This window comes from Papaver somniferum, chromosome 3 (assembly GCF_003573695.1).
Source record: "Papaver somniferum cultivar HN1 chromosome 3, ASM357369v1, whole genome shotgun sequence".
Classification (NCBI taxonomy): domain Eukaryota; kingdom Viridiplantae; phylum Streptophyta; class Magnoliopsida; order Ranunculales; family Papaveraceae; genus Papaver; species Papaver somniferum.
The window spans coordinates 155,341,961-155,369,218 of record NC_039360.1 but is presented as its reverse complement, the minus strand read 5'-3'; the positions used below and the strand labels follow the sequence as shown (position 1 = coordinate 155,369,218).

At 33.9% G+C, this 27,258-nt stretch overlaps 1 protein-coding gene and 1 long non-coding RNA gene across 22 annotated transcripts; one reads left to right on the top strand and one right to left on the bottom strand.

Annotated features, from left to right (window-relative positions):
* Positions 1–5,853: 5,853 nt before the first annotated feature.
* LOC113361722 lies at positions 5,854–8,483 on the bottom strand. The gene is made up of 3 exons (XR_003365291.1): positions 8,322–8,483; positions 6,927–6,994; positions 5,854–6,341 (listed from the first exon to the last, which is right to left on the bottom strand). It is a non-coding gene; the product is annotated as an uncharacterized LOC113361722 (long non-coding RNA).
* Positions 8,484–9,598: 1,115 nt separating this feature from the next.
* Positions 9,599–13,939, top strand: LOC113357717. Of its 21 annotated transcripts, none has more exons than XR_003363883.1 (9): positions 9,599–10,244; positions 10,348–10,423; positions 10,544–10,628; positions 10,761–11,527; positions 11,863–11,950; positions 12,053–12,084; positions 12,208–12,354; positions 12,819–12,917; positions 13,185–13,491. XR_003363883.1 is itself a non-coding variant. In XM_026601166.1 (3 exons), exons 1-3 carry the CDS (start codon positions 12,064–12,066, stop codon positions 13,350–13,352), a joined length of 558 nt encoding a protein of 185 aa, XP_026456951.1. In that variant the 5' UTR covers positions 12,053–12,063; the 3' UTR covers positions 13,353–13,491. The 21 variants fall into 21 exon arrangements, 1 of the variants encoding a protein (XP_026456951.1); XR_003363881.1 differs by having other exon boundaries at positions 12,053–12,114; XR_003363870.1 differs by adding an exon at positions 13,599–13,939 and having other exon boundaries at positions 11,863–12,354; positions 13,185–13,334.
* The last annotated feature ends 13,319 nt before the right edge of the window (positions 13,940–27,258 follow it).

Genomic DNA, 27,258 nt, shown 5'->3' with positions numbered 1-27,258 from the left:
GTATGTTCCAGCAGAATCATGCATGCATATCCAAATTGATCACAATGTTGACGCGTCCAATGTGCATTCCTCTGCAAACCAAATCTGTGGCGACGAGAATCAATTTATGCCCCTCCTTAAAACCTTTGTAGCAAGTTAACCTATGAGACATCGATACATCAAAAATTAGAATGTCTAGTAACAAAATTGATTGGCTTTGGGTTTTCTTAGTGATGTAAATTTTCAGCAGTACAGGCACACCGGAAGATATATCACTAAAACTACCACAAAAATTGGTCCATTATTTTAAAAGAATTAAAGTAGTATACTTGCACATTAAAAAAAAACAGAAGAAAATTCACTAGGGAACTTACACCTTCCTGCATACACATCAAAATATTGTAAAACCCAGAATACGAGTGTTCGTTCTCGGCGAAAAGAGCTTATGTATCTTATATAATCCATAAAACCCATCCGGACATGATTATATTTTAAGTAGCAAACCAATAAGATATTATGTATAAAGGAGCAATGTAGACAAAATCAGAAGAGCAACAGTACAACTTCTAGATGATTTACTTCATTGTATTGCCAAAAACTATAAACATGTAGATTAATAATACATATACAAGATAACGTAAATAAGCAATTCAACAATGCTATATAAGACAAAACCTTCCCAAGTTGGTGGATTCCTAAAGCATACTCTTCCCTTGTTAGTAATGCAAGACCAGAAGTATAATCGACATTCATATATCCAAGGAAGGAAGTGTGATAATAACTCCGAAAATAGAACCATATTCAACCATACTGAAATCAAGTTAATTTGGTTCTAGGAAACTGCTCTAGAAATTTTGACTATGAATGATCACAACTACGTGACTTTTATGACAAGCATATAAGACATTATAATGCAGGCGCCACTTGCATTTATTTGTACACAGACTATACACAACAAGGTTCTTTGGAATTCATGGAAAACAAATTTGAGATGATAATGAAATTGCAAATCAAGTATAACATAAAAGTAATCATGCAACCAAAACTCCATGATAAATTCAAATGTGCTTGAAATTTTTACCACATATTTTCTTCGGCATAGACAATATGTTCCTCAAAAATCTGAAGTACCTCTTCTCAGATGTCTACAAAGCTTCGTGGGATTGTTTCACAGGCTTTATCGCGAATCATTTTCACCTTCCCCATAGTTTCCCAGTAACCACACACATTTATACCCAAACTATTAAAACTGTGGTTGTATCACTAAGCCTAATGAATAATCCTACATAGATTGCCTTTAATGGAAGATTAAAACTAGATTACTGCTGCAGCAGTGAGGGCCGACGAAACTCTTAACACTTTTACCATGCAAGTGATATTGTGTTCTTTTTCCCTTGTTTACACCGTAACATTTTTGTACGTCAAAGTCGTACATTAAATTCGATAGACTGCCTATTTATCCACTCCATGTGTTGTGTACTTGTGTGACATGCATAAACAAAATTACCAAAGAACAGTAATTGATGCTAACAAATATGACTCTTTGTTAAAAAATAAAGATGATCTGTGAACTTATTTTATTATTGTAGTCAAGGCCACTCAAGTTTGATGATCCCCCAAGTGACTGCACTTGTAAAACTTATCAAGGGAAATTTTGTTATGACATTTCTAATTATTATCCCCTACGAATAAGTGACCCCCTTGCAGTGTTCTTTGTTCAACTTCTTTTACCTTCACAACTTATGAATCTGAATATCCAAATACCTTTGGTCCTCCCTTCCTTTTTACATCTTCCACTTCTTCAACCTCGTTATACACAGACTTTTTCTTTTGATTGCAAAATACACATGGATTTTGGCTTCTTCAAACATAATGTCTGATGCTAAGAAAACCCAATTATACACATAGCCTTCAATTTTCTTCTTTATCTTCTTCAAATATCTGAATCCATGATGCTCTGGTTAATGGATTTGATGGTGTTGGAGGTATTTTGTAATTTGGGTTTCTTTTTTTCTCGTATTGTTCATTTAATTTGGGTTTGGAAGATATGTGGCGATGGGTTTGAGAAAATTAAGTTGTAAATTTTATATCGATTCAATTGATTTGGCAGAGGATTGGATATTCTTTTCCTTTTTTGAATTTGAAGAAATCGATCATTTATTGAAGAGATGAAGGTTTCAAAAGAACGGCAAGATCAGTATATTTTGCAAACACAGGTCGAATTTCTTCTTACCCTGGTCCAAAGCCCGTACCTGAATACTCGTCGTCTTCCAAACCGTGTTAGATCCGAATTACTGGTAGTGTTCTGTTTTTTTTTCGAGGAATTTCCTGTTTAGTCCATAATACCCGATCCGGGTTAGTCTGTAATCCATCCAGAAAAACATTTAATAGGAGGTCCAAAAAAGTTCTGGTCTTTGCAAAAAGACCCGAGTACCCTTTTTATTATACGTGTGAATACTAAAGAACCAACCTCTCTCTGCAATTCTTCCATTAAATAACTTATCCCTGTTACTTCCTCTTTTTTTTTTCTACCTTATCGTATTCAAGTGATCTTCTTAATCGGTCATCAACAAACAAAAGAAAAATCAACGACAAAACCCTAGATTTGATGAAATCATTACAAAAATCCGTTGAAACCATCACAAAATCAACTGAAAAAAATCAGATCTAAACGAAAAATCGTATAAGATTGACATAGTTGTTCTGATGGAGATTCATTTTGGATCTGATTTTATGATTCGTTTTCCTGTTACTCATAACTGTTTAATACTGGATTATTGTGTTTTGGCTCATATATGTCTAATACTTTTTGTAGTTAATGAGGATTATTTGATGATGCTGTTGAAGTCTCTACCAGATTCAATTGGATGTTGCTTCTCTTTGGAAGAATTACAAGTAAATGGTTCAAAACAAATCCTTCTCTGCTTCTTCAGTTTTAAGTCATTCATTTTTCATTTTTATTTTTCTGTTTTGAGGACATATCAATATGTACTGCATACAAATCCCTAGAATAAAAACTGCTGATTAAAGAAGTAATTACAGAAAAATAACAATTACAGGAGTAATTACATAAAAATATGTAGTGGTCAATAAGTAGCATATTAACATATTGAAACTACATATTGACATGTGAAAAACCTGTCAATATAGGTATGTAGTATGTGAAAACCTCCATCTCAATATGCAGTGTTACTTACTATTTTGTGGTATTTTATGTGTAAAACTTATCAGTATGTAGTGATCCATAAGTAGTCTATTAACACATTGAAACTACATATTGACATGTGAAAACCTATCAATATGGATATGTAGTATGTGAAAACCTTATTTACCCTGTCAATATGTAGTGTTACTTACTATCAATATGTAGTGGATACTTACATATTAAATGTGTCAATATGTATAACAACAAAAACCAAAGGAAAAACAACAACAGCTACTTCACCAAAAGCAAAAGGAAGAGAACTGTAGTTTCTCAAACCTACAATATGTAGTTAGAAAATTTGAGGGCATCAAGCATGAAAGACAGGAGGATCATCTTATCAATTTGAAGCGTCTGATACCCAATACATATTGAATATGTACTGAAGTTTCGCTGAGTAAATATCGATATGTAATTGGTTATCACCGTCACATATAAATACGTACTAAAGACTGCTAAATTATATTTTTGGCAGAGTTTTCTTTTGCGTGCCAGGATTTTTTACACTACAGAAAGATATGTATTGCCAGTAGATAAGGATTTATATTTTTTTATTATTTTTATATTAGGTTAATGCATATGATTAGTATGTAGCAGTATTATAAGTATTGAAGCAAATTGGTATTTTTGCATACCTTTTTTGTAATAAAAAAGTTCTGAGTAAAAGTTGCGGTTTTCTATGAAGTTGATTTCTTCCAAAATTATGGTATTCGTTCTAATATGTGTAATGTGTTTATTTTTATTATTGTTGATTCTTCATACAAATTTTCTTATATGATCTACCCTACATATCAGTACAAATCACTTCAGATTTCATTTTATAAAGAAACAATACATGTCAATATGTATTTTTGGATAGTTTGATTAGTGTAGTGTGTATGATCTAACAGTACATATTAACATGTATTATGTGGAGAAAAAAAAAGCCTAGTTTATGGTTGATATGTACTGTTGAAAGTACTTTGTTCTTGACTAGTTCATGTTATATCTAATAGATACGGCTACTTTGTTCTTAGAGTTGAAATCTTCAATACATATTGATATGAATGCATAACATTATGTAGAGTGTTTTCGAAGAGGTTACATATGTACTATTGAAAAGTACATATTCGTCGGTATATATCGTCGTGTACCTGTTAAATATGTTCTTGTTATTTTGTTTTCTTTGCATATTTTCCTGGAAGTACATATGAAAAGAGATATGTACTGAGTTCCGAAAGGACATTGAGTATTCTGAATATGATGTAATGTGCACTACATATTTTTCAGTAGATATTTTTGTTTTTGAAACTAATCCCAAGTTCATATCAATACGTACATCTTGATACCATTTTTGATGCTGGTTGTGATGCTTGAATTCCAACAGTGTGGTTGAATATTAATTTTGTGATACTGGAAAATGTATCAAAACAAGAGTGCATATTGATATGTACTAGGTTGAAACAAATAGTACATATTTATAGAAGCAACAATAGATATTGTTTCAAAACAACAGTGCATGTCAATATGTTTTGTGTGAAAACCTAGTTTATATCTTACATACTTTTCAGTACATATTTTGTTGTTCGGATACAGTTCCTTGATATCTACTCTGAAAGGAAATAATGCAACATATCAATATGTATTACCTTGCAAGAGAAAAAAAATAAAAGTGTTCTTGTGCTTCGTTACTTAGGTTTCTAACACTTGAATACCAACAATATATTACATTATGTAAAAAACTGATTTCTGATGATTGAATGCAAGCAAACTGTTTTTGACATTATATATCCAATAATACATATCTATATGTACTGATGGAAAGGTCCTTTTTTGTGATGCTTGAATACCAACAATATGTTTTTAACAGTTGATATCTACTCTTATATTACAATATACATCCATTTATACTGAAATAAATGACTTGTTTGTGCAGGTAATGTGAAGAATACGAAAAAGAATAAGAAAGCACTTGCAAAAGACCCTAGGAGGATATACATATCTAGTTTTAAGGGGTTGTATATTCTTGTGAATACGATTAAGAATGAAGACCAAAATTGATTGACGCGCAATTGCAAATGATAAGTAAGGCGTCTTATGGGAACTTATTCATAATTTTTTGGTATCAACACTACAAGACAAGAGTAGATATCTCCCCGTACTGGAAAATTAGTTAACAATGTCCATTAGTATGTATAAATTTTGTTGTGAATACCTTATAGATATTGATATGTACTACCTGTATTTTGTTGTGTAATAAGAACAACTTGGTGCTTGAATTCCCATTATTTTGTTGTGTAATAAGAACAGCTCGGTGCTTGAATGCCCATCACAAATAAAGTGCAGTATGTCTTCATTCCATTTTTTTTATTTGCAGTTTTGTATCGTTGTCTAATATTGTTAGTTTATATTTATAGTTTTGCAACAAACTAATCAGTATGAATACTTGGAAAAATGAAAGTATGAAGCCTTAAGTACATGCAGTACATATATGTATGTACTGTAAAACTTAACAGGATAAGAAAACCAGGACTGAAACTCAGAATTATATTAGTACATGAAGAGTTCGCAAAACAAAAATTGAATGTGTTTCAATACTTCTTATAGTACAACATACTAGTCGTATGAACTTAATATAAGAGACTAAGAAAAAAGTATGAAGCCTTAAATAATGGCAGTACATATCTTCCTGTAGTAACCTAGAGCCAAAAGAAATTTCTTCCAAAAACTATATAATTTAGCCAAGTTTAGTAAATATCGACATGTAGTGAGTTAAAACCCAGTACATATCCACATGTACTGAGTTAAACCATATTATACATATCGATATATACCGAGTATCAGATCCTTTTAATTTCATGAGATAATTCCTCCAGTCTGTCTCTCAACCTTAATGCTTGCAAGTCTGCTAACCTCAACTGCTAGTCTGCCACCATAGACAAAGGTATGGTTTGGGAGGATGGGAGGTAGTCAGCTAGCTATGATGGATGTATGGTTAATTTGTTCTTCTTCCAACTGCAACTAATTAGGCATTTCTGGGGATAAATGATGATTCTCATAGACAAAGTTCTTGTGCTTCTCCGTCCATTCGAGGTGACTCCAAAATCTTGAGGGGAGGGGTTCTATGGTTCCATTGCTCTATTTGATTCTCATCCACGTCAACAAATTCAGGGAAGTAAGACTGCAAAAGAAGCCACAAATGGTTAGAAAATAAACGGTCCACCCAAATGTAACCTCAATCAAACTAAAACCATGTGACACATCTAATAATACCTTTCCAGAAAGTTTTTGACTGTCCTCCCAAATATGATCATATGCTTATCTTTTTTTATCTTGCCTATGTAATATTAAAAAAAGACTCAGAAAGATGGTCTCTCACATGTACATGAGTAGACATTGAGTTTTTCAATATCAAGTGAGACAATGAAAATAAGGAGCTTTGGTTTAAACTCAAGAGCCAACAATCCATATCGATACGTAGTGAGAAAAAAGCTAGCAAATATCACAGTACATATACACATGTACTGAAGAAAACTAGTTTACTTTTATTTTTGTTATACAACCAATACCAGTAAATGAGTAACCAGTAGGATCTTGAAAGATACTATTCCGTTAACTAAATTTCTTGCTTACGAGGGGGCGCTGTCCCCTCGACCCTCGTTAACAGGTCTTAATTATTTACTGGGTAAAAGCCTAGTTTATGCTTGTATATGCACAATAATATGACATAGTTATAGCTATGTACAAAGAATGGTGTGAGGCTTACTTGCCGAAAATGAATCCCGCATTTTCTTCAATGAAAGCACATTCATCTGTAACTGGTTTAGTAATAGCCTGCAAGTAATAATACATTAATCAGTTATAGAAAAAAGAAAACAACATCCTTTAAGAACTCAACCAACAATTTTGGACATAATTTGTATAATCACGTAGACATTAACTTCAAAGTGATGCTCTCATAACACCTGATAAACAAAATTTCATTAGTCATAGGTGGCATGAATATGTGAGCTCTAATCATAAGAAAAAGAACACCAACTAACCTTACTGGGAGGAAAAAATGTACTGCGAAATCAGCACATGGAAATATGTATTGCGAAAATTAGTACATGGAAATATGTATTGCGGAAATATCCTACGGTACATATTAATATGTAGTGCTAAAAAGCCTAGTTCATGGTTGATATGTACTGTTTAAAAACCCTTGTATTATATGATCCTACCTAAAATACGTATCAATATGTAGTACGAGCATGTCTAATAGCTATTAGCTGGGCTATAATAACTAACTTTGAAGTATTTGTCAATGTAATAAAAGAGCTCCCCCCAGTACAAGCAAATATGTATTGTGAAACACTATAGACAAACATGTACTGTGAAATCACTACATGCATATGTGTATTGTGAAATCATTGCAGACAAATATGTACCGCAAAATCGCTACAGATAAGTACAAGATCTAAATGATATTCTTTCATATGTATACTCAGAACGCTACTGAACTATCATGCTTCCTATGGATGCTTTCTCAGAAGCAGTGATAACTAACTAGTTCTCAAAACCCCAAACTTCCAATTAACAAAAAAACACACATTTACCCAAACTGCACAAATCTCAATCACATACCATTATTCTCAATTTTCTTACAAATTTCTCTCTAAATTTAATAATTTCAAAAAACAAACAAATTCCTAAATTTCCCATCCACCAAACACAAATCCCCATATTTTTTCAAATTTCACAAAAAAACATACTAAAGACAGTACATATTTATATGTACGGATCATAAAATTTAGAAAAAATATTTGAAATTATGATTTTCTGTAAATCTAGAAAGAACGAAAATCATACATATAATCAAAATGATATGTTAACAAAAGAATAAGATGATCTAATCAACAGAGTAGCACGAGTTCAAAATCATATTCAAAAATCAACATAAAAATATTAAATACGAACAAAAATGGGATTAAATCATGCAATTGAACAGTGTACATCATAGAAAAATGATAACAATTACTAGATCTAGAAAGAAAACAATGAAAAAAAACAACCAAATCATGAAATCGAGCTGCTCATCATGATTTCATTTGAAAAACAAACATAAATTCAAAAAGCATAACAAATATTAAGGAATGGAGAAGAGGTTTATATAAATTACCTGGGGATTTAAGATCGAAAATCTAAAATTGAAGAAAAACAACTGAAGCAGAGAGAAAACTGGATCCGAGCTGTTGAAAAAAAAAAGGAAAAGAAGAACGAAAATACTTTCTTATCCTCTATTCTTGTATGTTCATTGCAGAAAAGGTTATTTTCGGAATATAAAAACTAGGCATCATTTTACTCACACGTGGGATGGACTATGAGATAAAATTTCTGGTCCAAAAACATGTTTTTGGACCAGCGATTAAAAACATTTTATGACTGGACTAGTCATTAGACGGGTCTCTCATTCTAGGACTAACCAGTAATTCCTAGTTTTTTTTCTTCAGAAATCCGTTTAGAGTCTGAATCATCTAACCGATCTAATGATTGTTTGGAACGAATTTGAACTTGAAATTTGTTGGTTTGATTATATACGAAGGAATTAAATGATCAATTTGTTTAATCATGTCGATTTGAATCTCGATTTGAGGAAATTGTAACTGATTTTGAATTTTTTGCACAAACATTGTGACTGACAGCATTGGTTGTTTTTCATCACATAGGGACTCCTCCCTTTGGTCGTCGCCCAACAATAATATTGATATACCTAACAAAATACAGATTAAAATTGAAAAGATTGATGAAGCCTGTGATGAAACCTTTGATGAATTATTGCTTCCAAGTTCGACAGATCTTCTAAAATCCTCCTCTGCCCCTCTACAATATCTAATCAAACAGACGAATAAATAATTAAATTTGAAAAAAAAGGAGAAGCAATTATATCAAAATCACACGAATTGCGCATTATCTCACCTTGATTTGCTCACTTCTTCAAATTAATGATGATGAAATTTTTCTACTGTCGTCTTTGCCATCAACCCACCACCACTTTCACCCTTTCCAGCTAAATCTTTCTTTAGGAATTAGCAGGCTCGGTCCTCGTATTTTGGTGGCCTAAAGTAAAATAAAATTTGTGGCCTTCGGATGGGGAAAGGAAGCTCTAAAAAAGAAGTTATGGCCACTGCTAGTTGAGGATTCCAACAATGATCTCCTAACAGTTAGTTGTCTTTGTACAATTTTTACAGAAAACTCGCCAAATTAATATATTTGTGACATCTAACTCCTTTAAAATCCTAAGCTCATAAGGCTCCATGTTAAACGGTGATCCTCACCCACTCACCGAATTGCTCTGTTTCAGTTTTCCTCAAAAGAGAGAAAAAAAAAAGCGTAGCAGAGAAAAACAAGGCGTTTTGTTACAAAAAAAAAAGTAATATTTTTTGGTTTTCCAAAGTACAAAACTGCAGAACCCTAAACCGAAACTTTTTTGTTCGATACAGAGGTTAAAAAAACTTTTGCTTAAGGCATTGAAAGCATACAAAACCTAAAAAGAAACTGGTGGCGCAACCATCATGATTAACAAGAAGAAACATGTAAATTCTCCATCCATAGTTTACGATTCTCTTTTCCACAACCTTCATCATCTTTGAAAAGTTCAACAGAAGATCGATTGCAATTGCTCTCGCCGTTCTGAGTAACGATCTTACTCTCTTTCAACATTTTTTCTTTTTTGATTTGAGTTTTAATTTTCATATGATTAAGATTTGCATGAAAGGGTACTAACAAGTGATTAAGATTATTAAACCTAAGTTTGGATTTTCCTATGATTGCTGAAATATTGATTTTATTCAGAAATATTCTCCTTTGTGTCTTCCGGGAACCTTAATCTTCCCATGCAGTTGGGTTATCTTAGGGTTTATCCGTGAGAAAAAAAAATCATCTTTTTTGTTAGCTCCCCTTATTTCCGATCTTACAATTTTTTAGTTCAGTGAGTTAACGATCATCCTTGCAGAACTCTTACATGACCCTGCAAAAAGGTTTGATTTACCTTAACTTTCTGTGCATGAAATCATGGATCTTCATCATCAAATACAGATATCAGGTAAGAATAATATTATGTTTTGCGATTTTGGTTTCGATTTTTAAGAATAATATTATCTTTTGCGATTTGGGTTTCGATTTTTTGTTCATTTGATGGAATCCAGTGTGCAAGAGATTAGAAATAAAGAAGAACAACAAGCCTTAAAACCTATGTCTGCCTTTTCTGCAAGTGAATCTATGGTAACCTACATGGCTAAACCTATTCTCTTCTGCGTGAAACAAAACTGGGTTTGCTTTTCTTTCGTTTTTTTATTTAAATTTAATTTTTTCGTGTTTGATTTTATGTGTTTTATATTGCAGGTGCGAGTTTTTGTGTTTTAAAGAACATCTTTTTTCTTTTGTGTCAAGGGAAATCTTGGATCAATCTTTGGATTGTTAGTCATAGGTTGCTGGCTATTTTTCTCCATCTTCTCTAAGATACATACTTCACTAGAGCATAATTAGCTTTCCATATGATGATCATAGGCTGTTTTACAATACATGTTTTAATGATGTAGTTAATTTTTGGTTTTTGCAGAAGTTGAATCACTTTTTAAACCAGAAGAAAGGGCAATATTGAAGCAAAATGAAGCTCCTGATCTTACTAAAATATCAATTGTTAGTTAGTTAAACCTTTGGCGGACAATAAACCAATTCTAGGATTCTCTCGAGTCTGTCAGACAACCACCATAGCGGGCCATGCCGAAGTCAAGCTGAGAACAATCAAATCCACTTCTGTAGGGTTTGAGATGCAATCAGATCCACTTGAGCTCTGGGGTTCTTGGTGAATATTATTAGTTGACTTGCCTTATCCTGGCTACTATTGCTAACCATGTTGTCTCGAACTGTTTTGGTTATTGTGTTTAGCAGAGGTTGCCAGCCAAGACAACTTAATTAGTGGCCGTAACATTTGAAAATGGAGGAGAAATGTAGTTAGCTTAGTCAAATTCTTAGTTACAGGCCTTATTCAGGTGCTGCTATTTATTTTTTTTAGCTAAAGGAATCATTCTTTAAAGCTTTACACAATGCTCCATTATTTCTGTCATTTGCTTATCTCTTTTCATGCATTTTCTTCGTTATTTTCTGTTCCAAATGCAATTGCAATATACCGTTTTTTAGTGATTCAAAATGGTTGATGACATGTGGATATACTCTTATTTGTTTTGCTCTCTTTATGACCTGTGAATTATTGTGTCTATGACATGTCTCACTTGCTTCTTTTCGAACGAAAGCTGTCATTGGCTTTCCTTTTGAGTCGCTGGCACACCAAATCGGGTATTAAAAAAAGCCTATTCTTCTTCTAAGGTTTGATCCCTCTCATTACTAACTCTCAGTATCAATTTTTTTTTTATTAATGTATGTCGTATTTCTCTCAAATGACAAACTAATACTGTAAGTGTAAATGGAGTCTGTACAAGGCTCTTTTGGCGGGAGTATATAATTATAGTTAGGCACTTAATTTAAGTTTTTTGGTTAAAAACTGAGCATTGTCGTCTCTTTACCAACATGTGAACTATATATAACCCTAGAACTATGCACAATGGATGAGTAGTTTTGTTAGCTAGATAAAACTTCGTTTCGGGTTGATCCAAAGTACGCAGAGCTTTGTCTTAGTCATTACACATGTTGATGTTTTTCAGGTTGAGCTTCAACAAGAAGGTACGTAAATCAACAGTGGTGGTACTTATTTGATTGGGTCTCTGTCTCATGGTGGCTGCCATCGGTTAAGTAATAACCACTTGCTTATTCATATAAGTAATTAACCCATGCGGTTGCATATAAAACTGAAAGCCCTAATCACCTCTCTTTTTTGCGTTATGGAATACAAAGTTTCCAGATAGATGAACTGTGTTGTAAAGACTGTAAGATTTATTAAATCAATATATCTTCGGGTATTTTTTGTTCAATTAATGTCTTTTACAGGTTTTTTTTTTAGGGTTTTTAGGTTTTTCCATAAGCATAACTTAAGCATTTCCATTATGCAGGTGCACACAATAATATTTATGGAAATAGCTTCGAAGATTGCGAATGAAATCACAGTAGGTCAGAGATTTGCTGCCTATATGGTTATTCCGATGCGACAAGAAGGCGTACCAACAAGTTGTTCTACACAAAAAGTTCTTTTGGGACAGGTAAAATCTATCGGATACCACTTAGTCGAATTTTCCTTTTAATTTTCTTTTAGATAGTACTACTTTGAAGTGCATTTCTTTATTGAAGGGTATGAATACTTGCACTTTGCGGCATAAATCAATATTGCAATAGCTAGAACATCAAAAAGTCTGTTAGTTCCTTGGGCGAGGCGAAGCCGAGCTATACCTACTTAAATATCTTTTATTTTTTTTTTCTGACCATGGTATTAACACAAAACTCTGCAATGGACAAGGATAAGATAAGAACTTGATAGACAATGTCTTAATCCTGAAATTGAATATATTTTTGTTTTTGGTCGGCGTTGAATCTAGAGGTAATGGTACTATATAGCTGGAACGGTACTATCACAGAGGGTCTATTTAAATGTTTTACATCCAAGTTTCTTAAGATTTTAATTTGTATGAACCTCAAGATTTTAATTTGTTGGAAAAGGTGTTGGCAGATTCTGCTGGCAAGCAACGTTTCGAGAGCTAAATCCAATTGTCTTTCGATGGGGTCCAGTAAAGACCAAGTACAGGGGGAATTTAATGTCCACACTATAGTATGTATGCTTAATTCATTCAAGGAATTATAAGCTTCACCTCTTCTGTACATAAGTTTCAGTTGGTTCAAATATAGACGTTATACATTACATTTACTGCAAACTTCGAACATGACTCATTTCTTAAAATAACCATGAAATTTTCTAACTTTAGTACTAAAATTATGAGATTATGTCGTTTCACTCTACAGTTGACTCAGAAATTTGAATGGTCTATGTTTTAAATGTGGTGGTAGGCTTATCTTTTTCTTATGTTGTGACTTATAGGTGCCTGACATTGTTGGTGGTGCTGTTGCTGGAGACAGTGTAGCTCTTCATTGTAGTTTATACTCTTATCTATGTGAATACGAGGTCACTTTGATCTTCCTGCATATGAGAAGAATATACAAAGACCCATGGTTGATTTTTACTTTATATGTACGTGTCTGTAATTAGAACTAGAGACAACATGTACTTTTTGGGAAATTAAACTTATAGTTCTCATTATATGAATTTCCTGATAGCAGTATATGAATTCATGGTCCAAATAATTTTCAAAAACTTGAATAGGAAAGCAATATTTAAATTTCTCAAATTGTCTGAAAGATCGGTTGCTAACATAGTCCATTTCTCAAATTATCTGAAAGTTCACCTGTATTGGAATGCTTTTTCGTTTTTATTCATATTGTTCTTCTCAAATAGGGCAAGGCGGAGAGTTAATTGAAGAATTTTGGACTGGGGATCAAATGGGGACTCGGGCGAAGCCGAGCTTTACCAAATCATATCGGGACTGGGGCGACGAAGCCGAGCTTTACCAAATAAAAAATATGGCTCAAAGAAAGAGGCTTTGATGCATTGTAGTTTGTAGTTGTAGATTGAATTGGTGAACCAAGTTTGAGAAGCTGCCCGGCATAGCACGGGCACAAAATCTAGTATAGATAGTATTGACGGAGATAATTTTCATACACATCTATGTGCATCTGTGCTACATATTTACCGATAACTAGTAATGGTGGGAGCTTAACTAGTTGGCACCCGAGATACACAAAACAACTTAAATATGTATGACACATCTATGCATTTACATGGATAAATGAGCAGACGCGAAGTACTGTTTTAATTAGTTAATTGAATCTGAAAAAGAAAAGAACACGACCACGACCACAACAAGGAACAATAAGTCACCATTTTATTCGTTCAGCAAAAATTATATATACAAAATACTAAATATGTCCATTAAAAACCGTTTTTGACCTTCTCTTTTTCTCTAACTAGAGTAGCTAGCTAAAGTGTATTTTGACATTTTGGTAATTTGTGGCCCCGTCCCATGTGTGGCCTCAAGCAAGGATTACTTTGCTTTAATGGGAGGGTCGGCCCTGGGAACTAGAACTGGAATCGGTTCCAGTTTCAGAAGAATCGAGTGGGGGAAGTTAGGAAATTTCAGATGTGACAAGCACGAAGGAGGAGAAAACGGGAGCCTTTATTCTCCCGGTATTTTTCAGCAAGGGTTACTTTGCTTTAATGCATTATTCATTAATGTATGGCTCGCTGAATATTTTTCCTATGTTATGTTTCTCAGTTGAACTCTTAATATTGACATGACATGGCAATTAATGTTCGCTCGCAGTTGAGTAACATGAATTTCCCGAAGTGTCGGGATTAAGATGTGCATGGAAGTACACAATCAGAAGCACGCAAATTGCGCTGCCCTCTAAGATAAAAATTAGTGATTCTTGTTTCAATGTGCAAAATTCACCAAAATTGATTGATTTTGTGTCAGCTCGCAAAATTCAACTTTTCTAACCTAATTTTATCAATTTGCAAAATTAGGTTTTTGCGGTCTGCGCAATATCTCGATCCCTATTGATCGAGGCTAAACCTAGGCAGGCAAACTAGGAAATTAGTCCATCATGGAACTAGTAGGAGCAAAATCCTGCCAAAGGTTGGAAAACAAGAAATAAAGGGAAACTACCGCAAATAAAGGCAGAAGCAAAAGAGGCGTGGCCACGCCACTTGGCCGGCCGGTTTGCCCTAGTTGGCGCCGCCCATGGCCGACCGGCCACGCCCCATATTACTGCTTGCTGGTCCCTCTTTCCTACCGACCAATCAAATCGCTCTAAATGCGCAGCCTACACTTTTAATTAAAGGTGGAAGTTGGCTCGTCTACACACTTAAATTCCTTAAGAAATTGAATCTAGACTGTCCATGTCAGTCTTAAAACGATCACGGTCGCACGAATTGGCCGGCCGATTTACCAAGTATGCCAGTCACACGGCTTTAAAAGCATTGAATTCGATCAACGGCAGTATGTGACTACCGCAAAATAATCTCGGCCATCCAACTTGGCTAGCCAAATCGACTGGCCTAGATATAATTTTGGGTGACCAGTAAGATGCCGCTATGATCACCGACCACCCCCTCCTATGAGGATCGATCGACTCCCTCTCAACTTACTTGAATGGCTCTTGGCAGCTACTCAAAGATGGCTAGTCACGCCACCTATAAAGGTCTTAAATGAATTCAATGGCAACCAATAACTGCCGCAAATCATCTCAGACGTCCAACTTGGCAAGCCAAATTGACCGGCTTAGATCTTATCCTGGGGGACCAATAAGGTGCCGCCGTGCTCACCGACCGCCCCTCTTCCATAAGAGCCGATCGACTTGCCCTCGACCTAACCAAACGGCTCCTGGCAGCTGCCCAAAGACGGCTGGCCGCGCTTCTTTTAAGACATTAGGTTCCGCGACCAACCAAGACATGCTCTATACAACGATGTTTCATATGCATCGATTATTTTGAGTTGCTTGCTTAAAAGCGATGGTTTATATGCATTGATTACAAACGATATTTATAAATATCGATTTCACAGATAACTTGATTATAACTTAAAAGCATTACACGTTATTTTTTGCGGCAAGTCTCATGGCTTGACTTGTCACATGTGACTGAGCGTCGCTGATAAGCACGTAAGTGCGACGCTTTTTCACCCATAATTACATTAGCTAGCACTCATTTTATTATTAATAAACTTATTTTAAGTCTTTTCAAGAAAATAAATTCTTCCGGATAAATCAGCTCGAAAAATTATTAGCGCGACGAAAAATTTAATAAATTAAAGCTTGATGGACCGGAGCGCGAAAAATTTCCCGTAAAATTGATGAAAGTTACTATTACTCTGGCATTCTCAAAACCGGTGATTGCATGAGGAATTAAATTAGTAAGCCGAACGGGTATGACAATGTCGACATCATATCTGTCTCCGGTTTAGCATAAATGGTGAAAGAAAAGATATCCTAGAAAGTGATGATATTTGGAATCTCTTTTGCTAATATGAGAAATGAGATTACGGACGTAGTTATAAGAGGAGCTGGCATACAAGGTAGCAAGGGAAATAAAATAATATCTCACTTCTTGAGCGTTTGATGGACTTTAGTGGGAATAAAGAATGAAGAGATTCTGTGACGTTAAGAAGGAAAGCAGACAAGAGAAAAATACGGTTTAGTCCAAAATCCCATCCAAATATATTAGTTAGTCCTAATTCATTTAACTAGGTACAAATTAGTTTTTTTTATGGAAAGTACACAAATAACCTTCGTGGTTTATAATTTAGTCCAAATATTTACAGTTTAGTCCAAAGTGACTCATGATGATGTCAGCAGTTTAAAATAATATAAAAAAAATAATTAAATCAATTTATCTTTCGAACCGTTTGTCCAAAATTCGCAAACTTTATTCCGAAAGCTACAAAAAGAGTACTCATATGACTATATAATTCTCATTATTTAAAAAAGTTAGTTTACATTGGTGGCCAAACATGTAAACATCTACAAAAATACAACCTGTGTACAACCCAAACTCATTACTAACATCAGCACCAACGCTCAACCACTCTTAACCTACTGCTTCAAACAACTACAACACCTCAACCATTCAACTCAAATTTATTATCCGTTTCTGTAGCTTTCCAATCTTAGCTGCACTTCTCTGCAGCAACACTACCCATCCAACAACAACATAAATTCCTACTCCTCGGTACCACCAACATCACACATTTCATATTTTATCCTTGCAATTCCATCGGTATTTCATATTTATTCACTAGATCACCACTTTAGAGTTCTACCATCTCAATAGCACCAGTTATTCAACTTGAAAAAAAATGATAACCTTTCACCACCAACCACATAAGAAACAAAGCCAAAAAAAAAGAGAGATGAAAACGAAAATTTAGGCAGTTATTAAATTAAAGAGACACAGTTCATTTGGGCCTAACTGCACAAACCCAAAGTTTCCAATCTTGACAAAGCAGTCACATGCTGCAAACCAAATTGAAACATATTAGAATTCAATACAACTTCCACAAAAAAACATAACTTTAAAAACATGCATAAAGCCGATCATTCACTATCACATACAAAACTATTTTTTCATGAAAATTAAATAGGTGCACCAATATGTACAGCGCTGTAAAACACGAGAAACCTACCTTTTCATGGAATATACACAGGTGCACAAATGTGTTAACCACGCACAAACCTACTTTTTCATGGAAAATATATACACAGTTGCACCAATATGTACACCACTACAAACATGCATAAAGACGATCATTCATAACCACATACAAATCTACATTTTCTTGGGAATTTCACTAATGCACTAATATGTACACCCCTCCAAATTATGTATAAAACCTGATTTTCAGCTAACATATCCTAAATTCCTAATGCATAAAATCATATTATCAATTGAGACCAACATTAAGGTGGGCATTAAAAAGAGAACTAAGTATAAATTAGCGACCAAATACCTATCACCATGTTGCAACATCTTGGGTTGCAAGCATAGAAGCATGAGGCGAGGACCCATCTTTATCATCTTTGACCTTCATTCCCCCTGCAATTAAGATGCACCTATATCTTACTAATGATCTAATGCCTAAACAATCATTTGATCCCATTCACCTCAAAAAATTTAAGATATGAGATAAGAAAAAGACATGCATAGAAAGAAGGCTCTAATATTCCTTGGTGAACATATATCTCATAATAACAACATAAACATAACTACATGCATAACACTCAAAACTACAAGATAAATCAAGTAAAATTGTGAAATAATTAGCTAAAACAAATTCATACCAGAAATAAGAATCGTAGTTTCCCTTCCTACCAAATCTGTCACATGTTGCAAGCCAAATTGATACATATTAGAGCTCAATACATGTGTACAACTATGTTAACACCAAAAACAACGTGTGAAAATATGTGCACAATAACGATCAATAGATGTACAACTATGTACACATTAACTAGCAGGTGTACAACAGTGTGCGCATAAAATTCAACATATGTACACATCATGAATCGACACGTGTACAACTATGTACACATTAACAATTCAATATAAAAATAGTTGAAAGTCAGATTTACGTGAGATTTCCACTCAAAACACATATTTGGACACACCAAACTTGTATATTATATAATTGCACATATAACAGTATCTTGTTAGAGCATGCATACAAGTATAAGTTTAGGAGTAAGAAACCACGTAGTGCTTTTCATTGCACAGATAAAAATCATCCTTTCAAGTATAAGTTTGCACTAGTTTGTACACCTTAGTTGTACAAGAACTACATAGTTGTACACAAGTCATATATATTATTGATATTATACAGTGGTGTACAACTTATGTACGATGATATGAAAATCCTTGGTCATAAAATCATGAGAGAACATTTGGGTACAACAATGTACACCTACAAAAATCCAACATTTATTCCAAAAAACATGCATATATTATTGAGATAGCACAATGGTGTACAATTATGTACGTACTTATAAAAAATCCAACATCTGTACACCTTGGTACTTTTCCAAATTTTTGGTTTGTATACATAAAATATAGTTCTGCAAGTGTACAACTATTTACATCTAAATAAACAACATGTGGAAAACTATGTACACCTAAATAAGATAACATGTATGTACAACTATGTATACATTAGTGTTTTCACTAATTTCTTAGACTTCAAAATGAATAACATGTGTAGAACTATGTACACCTAAATAATCAGAGGACGCATGCCAAATGCGTTATTAAGCCATTTGATGCTTAAACATTAGTGAAAATAAGGGTAATACCTCTGGATACGACGCTCATCAATGCCACTATATCCTCCCCTTCATTATGATCTACAACCTCATCAACGCCGTTATATCCTCCTCTTCCTTGTGATCTACCAAAGCTACTGCCTATATCATTTCTCCGAGACGGTAGAGGTGCAGGAGTCGGTGCACGAGGACGTTGTATATGCCAAATGCACCATGAAAAGAATCAATACAAACATAAGAAAAAAATTAAGGCAATCCAAATTAAACTATTTATAGTAATGAAGACAACTTAAAAAAACACCTCTAACTCAGCCATCTGGCAGACCCATTGACACCATTTCCATTCTTGCTAGCGTTAGTCTTCTACCATTTATCATAGGTTGCGCTACATATCAAACCCATTCCATGAAATTTTACTAGATCTGTTTGTACATACTTTGACGAGGAACAAGTGTACAACTAAGTGCACATTAACGATCAACAGGTGTACAATTATATGCACATTAACAATCAAAAGGTGTATAATTATGTACACATTAATGATAAATAGGTGTATAACAGTGTACACATTAAAAAGCGACATGTGTACAACTACGTGCTTTACCCATGATAAACCTGATCGGGACTAGCCTACCTGGTATCTTAGATACTAGCATATCTTCATCTTAAATAACAATAACACTAAACCTACGTCTAGTAACTGTAGCAACCAAAATTACGTTATCACTACTATCAAAAATGAAAATAGCTTTGTTTATCGAAATATCCAGGCTAAATTCTCAACCAATAACTTCATGTTGATAGTCAGTAATCATTCCTAAAAATGTTGGGATATATATGTATCGGAATCCAATATACACGCTCTAATCATCAAGTTGAATCCAAATAGGACGAATTTTTTAGTCATACTTCAAACCAAATTAAATCAGCAATAGTGTTTCGTGAATTAGGTAAGGTTTCGTCTACTAAAAAAATAAGACCATTTAAATAGGAAAGGCTGAAAGGTTGTATCCATTCAAAATTGATTCATAATACTCCAGATCATCAGTTTCTCCAAAAGAGTAGTTGGACTACTTCGTAAGAAAGTTCATGACCAAAATTTTGAAGTAACGAGTCACTATTCCCTCTCAGATAGCTCTACAAGATGAGACCAGGCACAGAGAACCTGATACCATCATCTATAATGCACTAAAAACCGAAGTATAAATGGATGCATGAGATAGTGACAAATTAACTTAAACTTTGATGACAAACTAACCACGACTACCTGGTTGATCAAGGATGTGACAAAACTTTTTGTATAGTATATATAATACGGGACGACCTACCTTAACAAAGAGTGAGCCATGAAATCATTTTTTTATTTCCATGTATGGTATTAGAATTTGTACGAGAAGTGTTTAAAAACGGTGTTCTACAATGAAAAAAAAGTATATGAAAGGAAGTATGAAAATGGTTCACATCATGCTCTTAAATTTTATGTTAACCCACTTGAGTGGCAAACAAAGAAGTATAACTGGCTCGACTTGACAAATTAGCAGTTTCTAATGTCCAGAAATGAAAGGTTCGCATGTTGAATACCATTAAATCATTCTATATAAGATCATTCAATACTAAACAGATTATATGGGGGATAATACTCTAACTCCTTTTTATGACGATGTAAAGAATCATTAGCTACCCCTATAACTTAAGTTTTCTGGAAATGATAGGTGTACAATTATGTACACGTCAAGAATGAACAGGTGCACGACTATGTCCACATTAACAACTCGATAACAAAAGGTGATTGCTGAAGTTCAATCACTATATAATTTGAGAAAATGAAAAAACAAGAAAGAAAAAAAGCATACACAACCATATACAAATTATAAACTTGCAAATAAAATAATTGCTTCAAAATGGAAGAACAAGAGCATACAATGTCACTCAACACCATTCTTAAACAACAGTTCATGACTAAATTGTTTGAGAATGTGTTTTGATATTCTAGTACTCATGACTAAATTTGTCAAAAAATAGTGAGTAATCAACACCAAACTAAAAACAAACCCACCACTTGAAAAGTGTATATTCAAACGAAAGTAAAGTTGATCATTATCACTTCCACTACTAAAACTATCATATAATCATCTTTACCATTCTTTAAATATTTTTACTGTTCTATATCACTTTTCAAAGTTTTGTGTCCCTACGACACCTATTAAAAAACATGCAATTCAGTGGAAAATGGGAGAATACGAGGTATAAAATGCGAAAGTAAAGTTGCAGACCCAATCCAAGATAGAATCAACGGGTGACAATAAATACCATTCAATGGAAAATGAGAGAATATGAGGTATAAAATTTCACCCGGTTGTTATATCAATAATCAAATGCTAAATTTCCTCATTGAATGCAATCACTAAATATTGCTACCACTACCTTATCAAGGGGATCAGATCGGGATATTTTGGAACAGAGAGAAGTTATATGAACACTAGTATTTGCTTCTCCATGCATTCTGTTCAGTGACCCCGTTCCTTAATCTCATCATGCCATTTTTCAATTTGTTCCTTATGAATTCTCTATAGCAAAATTAATATTTGAAAAGAAATCTCAAAATTCAAAACCACTAAAAGAGCTTTCTCTTAATTTTTGAATTTCTTCAAATTCGTTACGAAGATCTTTGAAAAGTATCTTTTTCTTCTTCAAGCATCTATAAAACCTAGGGAGTAACGGAAATGACTTAAAAACATATAAATAACAAAAAATTAGGGCATAATTATATGAAAAAACAAGCGAAAAAAGACCATTACTACTACCTGTTGAGTCAATAGCTCAATTTTTTAAGAATTCTGTTGATAAGCTTTTCCGTCTCTTGAGATCATGTTACAAAAGTTTCAGCTTATTCCATTACTAAATTGTCTTTATTTTTCCTCCCCTTCTGCCATCTAGCCCCTAAATAAGATCTGGAAAAAGAAAATCAAACTAAGATTCTTCCTCAATAGATCGATGGAGACGAGAAGTAGAGAGATATGAGAAAATATTTGATCACTATCATTTCTAATCACAAATCAAACACCCACAATCGTTAAGAAATCGAATAAAATACAAAATCGAATGAGAAATAAATGAATAAAGAGTAATCAAAGTGGAAATACTAACCTGAAATCTAATAGATGAAATGAAAATTCTTCTCATATAGGGATTCCGAATCTCCCATTATTGTTGCAGAGCTCTGTTGGTGGAGAAATGGAATGAAAAACTGGTTTACGAACAAATCAAGATACGTTTCTGTATGTGGGGTTATTTTAGTCAGCAAAAAAAATACAATTTTGACCGAATCATTAACATTTGGACCAACTCGTTCTGAATTTGGCAAATTAGGACCTCCCAGTACTAGGCTTGAAGGGACAGGACTAGAGCGTCCAAAGCCCATTAATTTTGGGACTAAACGTCAATTTCTACAGCAGACAAAGCTATTAGTTGGTGATCCTCATGTTAGTTGGTGATCCTCATGGTAATATTACCATATTACCATGTTTCTATGCATGCATATATATATATATATATATATATATATATATATATATATATATATATATATATATATATATATATATATGAATTTAATACGATTAAATGGAAATGATCTTGGGAAGATTATTAGGTGGTGGCATCTGCGCATTTAAAAACGGAAAATGGGTCATTTGTTCAAATATTTTTAAATCACGGTTCAAATGGACGAGTAAAAAATAGTTTGGGTGAAATGGCCAAAAAACAAAAATAATAAGGATGAAACTGGTTTCATCCTAGCTTAAATTTAAAAAATAGCAAGGATGAATCTGGATACATCCTGTATAAATTAAAAATAAAAAAAAATATTTGAAAATGGGCACGATGAAACTGATTATATCCTGCTTATTTTTACATTTTTGTCCATTTAAACAGTATCAAAATCTAAATATCCATTTTATCCAAAAATTGTTGATTTTAGTCTTTTTAACCAATTTTGTGATTTAAAAAGGGGTCGTACCAATGAAGGGGAGAAAGGGAGAACTAATTATTTTGAGCTACAGACAAAAGAGGGAGACAATATAAAGAAATTTTGTACTTTACATTAATTGTTCCACTGTCTAGGAAGCTAGAGAGAACTTTAGAGAGAAGGTTAGCCAGTATTAATTATTTTGAGCTACAGACAAAAGAGGGAGACAATATTAAGAAGTTTTGTACTTTCCATTAATTGTTCCACTGGCCAGGAAGCTAGAGAGAAGGTTAGCTAGAGAAAGAAGTGTTTTCCGGAGTTCTTTGCATCATAATGGGAGCTGTTTATTCCGTAAGCATTCTTAATCAAATGAATACAATGGTTAATCATTATTTCTATATTTCTCTTAACATGAGTAGATAAATTAATTTTCTAGGATTTTGAAAGAAGCTATTTTCGATGAGTAAATTTTAGTAATTATTTTTTTTGACAATAAATATTCTATTTTTGTGCTTTTAATTTTATGGTCCGCGAGTGATAACCCCAAAGGTGTCACTATCCATCCACAAAAAACCCGCCAAAATAAAAATAACACAAAAACCCAAAAAGTAAAATTTTGATGAAACCAAAATTTGGTTTCATCATAAAATTTGACGAAACCAATTTTTGGTTTCATCATAAAATTTGATGAAACAAATTTGACGAAACCAATTTTTGGTTTCATCATAAAATTTGATGAAACAAATTTGACGAAACCAATTTTTGGTTTCATCATAAAATTTGATTAAACAAATTTTGAAATTTGGGGTTTTTGTCTCAATTTTTTAAAGTTTAGGGTTTTTGTTTCAATTTAGTTTAAGATAGAGTTTTAATGAATCCCAACATTTCAGTGGGGTTTTTGTACTTCAAGTTTGGTCACTTTGGGTTTTTATGACTAGTTTTGTTTAATTTATTAAAAATTTTCTCTTCTTTACATGCTTCGTAATAATTGTTTTGGGTAGTTTCTACCGACTTTTTATAAGCGAAGGAAAATTAGGTCTTAAAATAGCGACGAGAGTCATAAAAAAGAGAACTTATAACGTTATATCTTCCAAAACATGAGATTGAGTTCGAAAATTGTTTTGAGTAAACTAGGTGTATTATGTCAAAGAAATTGTTATTGAGTTTACAATCACTAGAAGTAGTGGAACCTAAAATCCTAGATTCATCTCTCCTTGATAAACCAAAAATCTAAGTTTATTAGTTTTTCTTTTATTCTTCTTGAACCATACCTTTAAAAAATAGTCCGAGAATAGAATCCTATACTTACCACTTGTAAAAACTACTTCAGTTTTTGGCGCCACCGGCGCGGACTTTCCTTTAGGTTAGGTTTTAGATTTTTATTTTATTATTGTCTTTTCTTTTTATTATTATTATTATTTTTTTTTTATTGATATGCTAAAGTACATTATCGAAGTACAGGGTCAATTGCAAGCCTTTTCTTTTTTGTTTATTTTTACTTTTTTAGTTTTAATTTTACTTTCTTTGATTTTACTTGGGTATTTTTTTGTTTTTATTGTGCAGGTAATATTCTATATTTATTGTGGAATTGCCTACCAAAAGAGGTAAGTAATAAAACCCAAAATTTTATTTATTCTTTTTGCTTTTACTTCCTTTTGTATATATTTCTTTTATTTTCTTTAAAAAAAAAAGTTAAAATACACGTTTCACACGCCAATTGCATCGTCAGAATTACCGAATTCAGGAAACCTGTGCAAAAATACGCTGAACCCGTGCCTTATGGGAGTTAACGTCCGAAATTCCACAAGCCTCGGCCTCGTACCTTTGGGTATATTTTGCTGAGGTAGTGATAGACGCATTTATGTGTCTAATTTGTCCTTAATGTTTCGTATTGTTAGTGCTCGTTTTTGTCCTTATTATGGTCTTTTGTGTGTTTGTAGGTATTTTTTTGGAAATAAATATTGTTGGAAAATTCGGCTCGAAAAGCTGCTCGGTGCACCCACGGAGGACATTTGTTATACGGACCCTCACTTTGGATAAGGGGTAACCTGATTACTAAGGGGCATCCCATTTCTAGACAGCTGCTAATCGCACCCCCGGACTGTATAAGGGGCCTTCATCTTCCCCATTCAAATATCAGTTTTTGCGGGAACTCAAGTGGCAGAATTAGGGTTCGCATTTTGGTCGGGATTGAAGGAGACTCAATGGCGGATATTTGTTGGGATGACTAGATTTGTCTTAACAAGCCTGGTAATGGGTTTGGATTCGATTAAAATTGGTCGGAATTGCCGTTGGAAGAAAAAAGGGAGGATATATCTTCTCGGGTTTATTTCCGGGAAGTGTGTGCTGTAATTGGAGGTTTGCGTGTGGAAACTGGGGTTTCGGTGACTTTTGGAACGTGTTTGTAGCATGACAGCTAAGGAATAATGCGTGGGTTGATAAATCAGGGAAGAAAATCCGTGACCTGAAGAATACTATCGAGTAATGAAATAATATATGGAGTTATGACACTTGATTTCGGTGCATGAAGGAGTATATAAGGGTGTGGTGGAGTAATAGAGAGGTTTTCGAGAGTCTGGGGGCTGAGGAGAGCCAGAGAAGAAGAAATTCGAGTTTTCCCAAACTCGGTTTCTGCTGCTGCTGCTGCTGATGATGAACATGAAGAACACGAAGAACGGACCATCCAAGACCGTCGTTTTCCAACAGTAACAACGACTCACAGCTGTGGGTCGCACATCAGAGGCAGACTTATTTGCCAGCATTTGCGACACAGAGCCGTGGGTCTTAGAGCAACAGTAACAATCCTCTGTATCGTTTTTTTTTTTGGTTTGTAACAAATATAATTGTTACAAAACCCTGTTTTGAATTATTTCTCCATTTTCATCATTTGTAAACACCCTTTGAGCAATAATAATGATTTTTGAGCGTGTTTCCAACATGATGAGCGGCTAATTCTCCCACAACCAAGGCAATGAGGAAGCTATTTACGCATGAATAATTGGTAACTATTTTATTTTCTCTAATATTTAATTATAATTCACTCAATCACTGCTTTTGCAGAGTTTTAAATTGTTTGCGTGATTTTCCTAATCAGTTGTGATTCAATTAGATATGTTATGCTTTGTTTAGATAATCTACGCTTAAGGGATACAATTGATGTTTGAGAATTTGCTTGATTATTAGTGAGTTAAGATATAAAGGACTTATAAGATAATTAGATTTTTGGATTATTTACCATCATTAATTCATGTGTAATAGTGGAATCAGTTTCTTGGTTATTTTCTCATACCTCTCGCCCACTTTGTTAATATTTTTGTATATAATTTTATTAAATCTTTAAATTTAAATCTTCACAAGTCCGAGAGTTTGAACCTCATTACTACAACATCATTCAAAAATATTATCAGGTAGCCTGAACTTACCTAATTTAGTAAACCCTGCATTTGCATGTGCACGATTTTCTTGCTAAACACTAGTATTCTTGTTGTATATGCGCCGTAGAGTCCGTGTAGGACATAGACTTGAAGAGAACGACCTTTTTAATTTAAGTCCAATCCGTTACACAGATCTAGGTAATACTTCTGTTTTTGCTGAAATGGGTGATGAGGGCGAAGTCCCGCCAACCAAAACCCTTAGGGACCGTTTGAACCCGTCTAGAGTAGTGCCCGACCCAGGGGTAGTTTACCTTCTACTACTGTAAAATTTGACATTAAACCTGGGAAAATTGGCATGTTTCGTTGTAGATGGGGCAAAACGATTTGCTGGTTTTTATGGAATTGAAGAGACGACCGTGCGAAGGAGACTCCTTGAACCGAGCGAAATGTTCAACCTCACACAGACGCACCGCAAGAAGGGAGTGCTTTGAATTCGAGAGATCAATCTGTAGTACTCCGACCTAAACCGAGACAATGATCGTTCCAGAGTAAATTCGGTCACAAGAGAGGATGGGTCGATCTATAGGAGGGAAGCTGAGAAATGTGTGGAATCAATGGTAATCAAAGATTGTGGGTGTGTTGTGAATTCTGAATAATATAAGTTCTGAATGATTGAATCTCTGTTGAGAGTAATTACTCAGATGTTGAGTTAATCTTGTGTTGTCTGTGAGATGTGAGATTCTTGTATATTCAATCATGATTTCAGAGACTTATTTATATTGCTGGAATCGTAGACACCATGATCCCATGAAGTATGAAAGTTGATGGAATCAAAGAGTGGGGAAATGTAAATCGTGTTTGAAACCAGTTGCTCATCGTGCGGAGACTTGGTCGATTTTCCATCC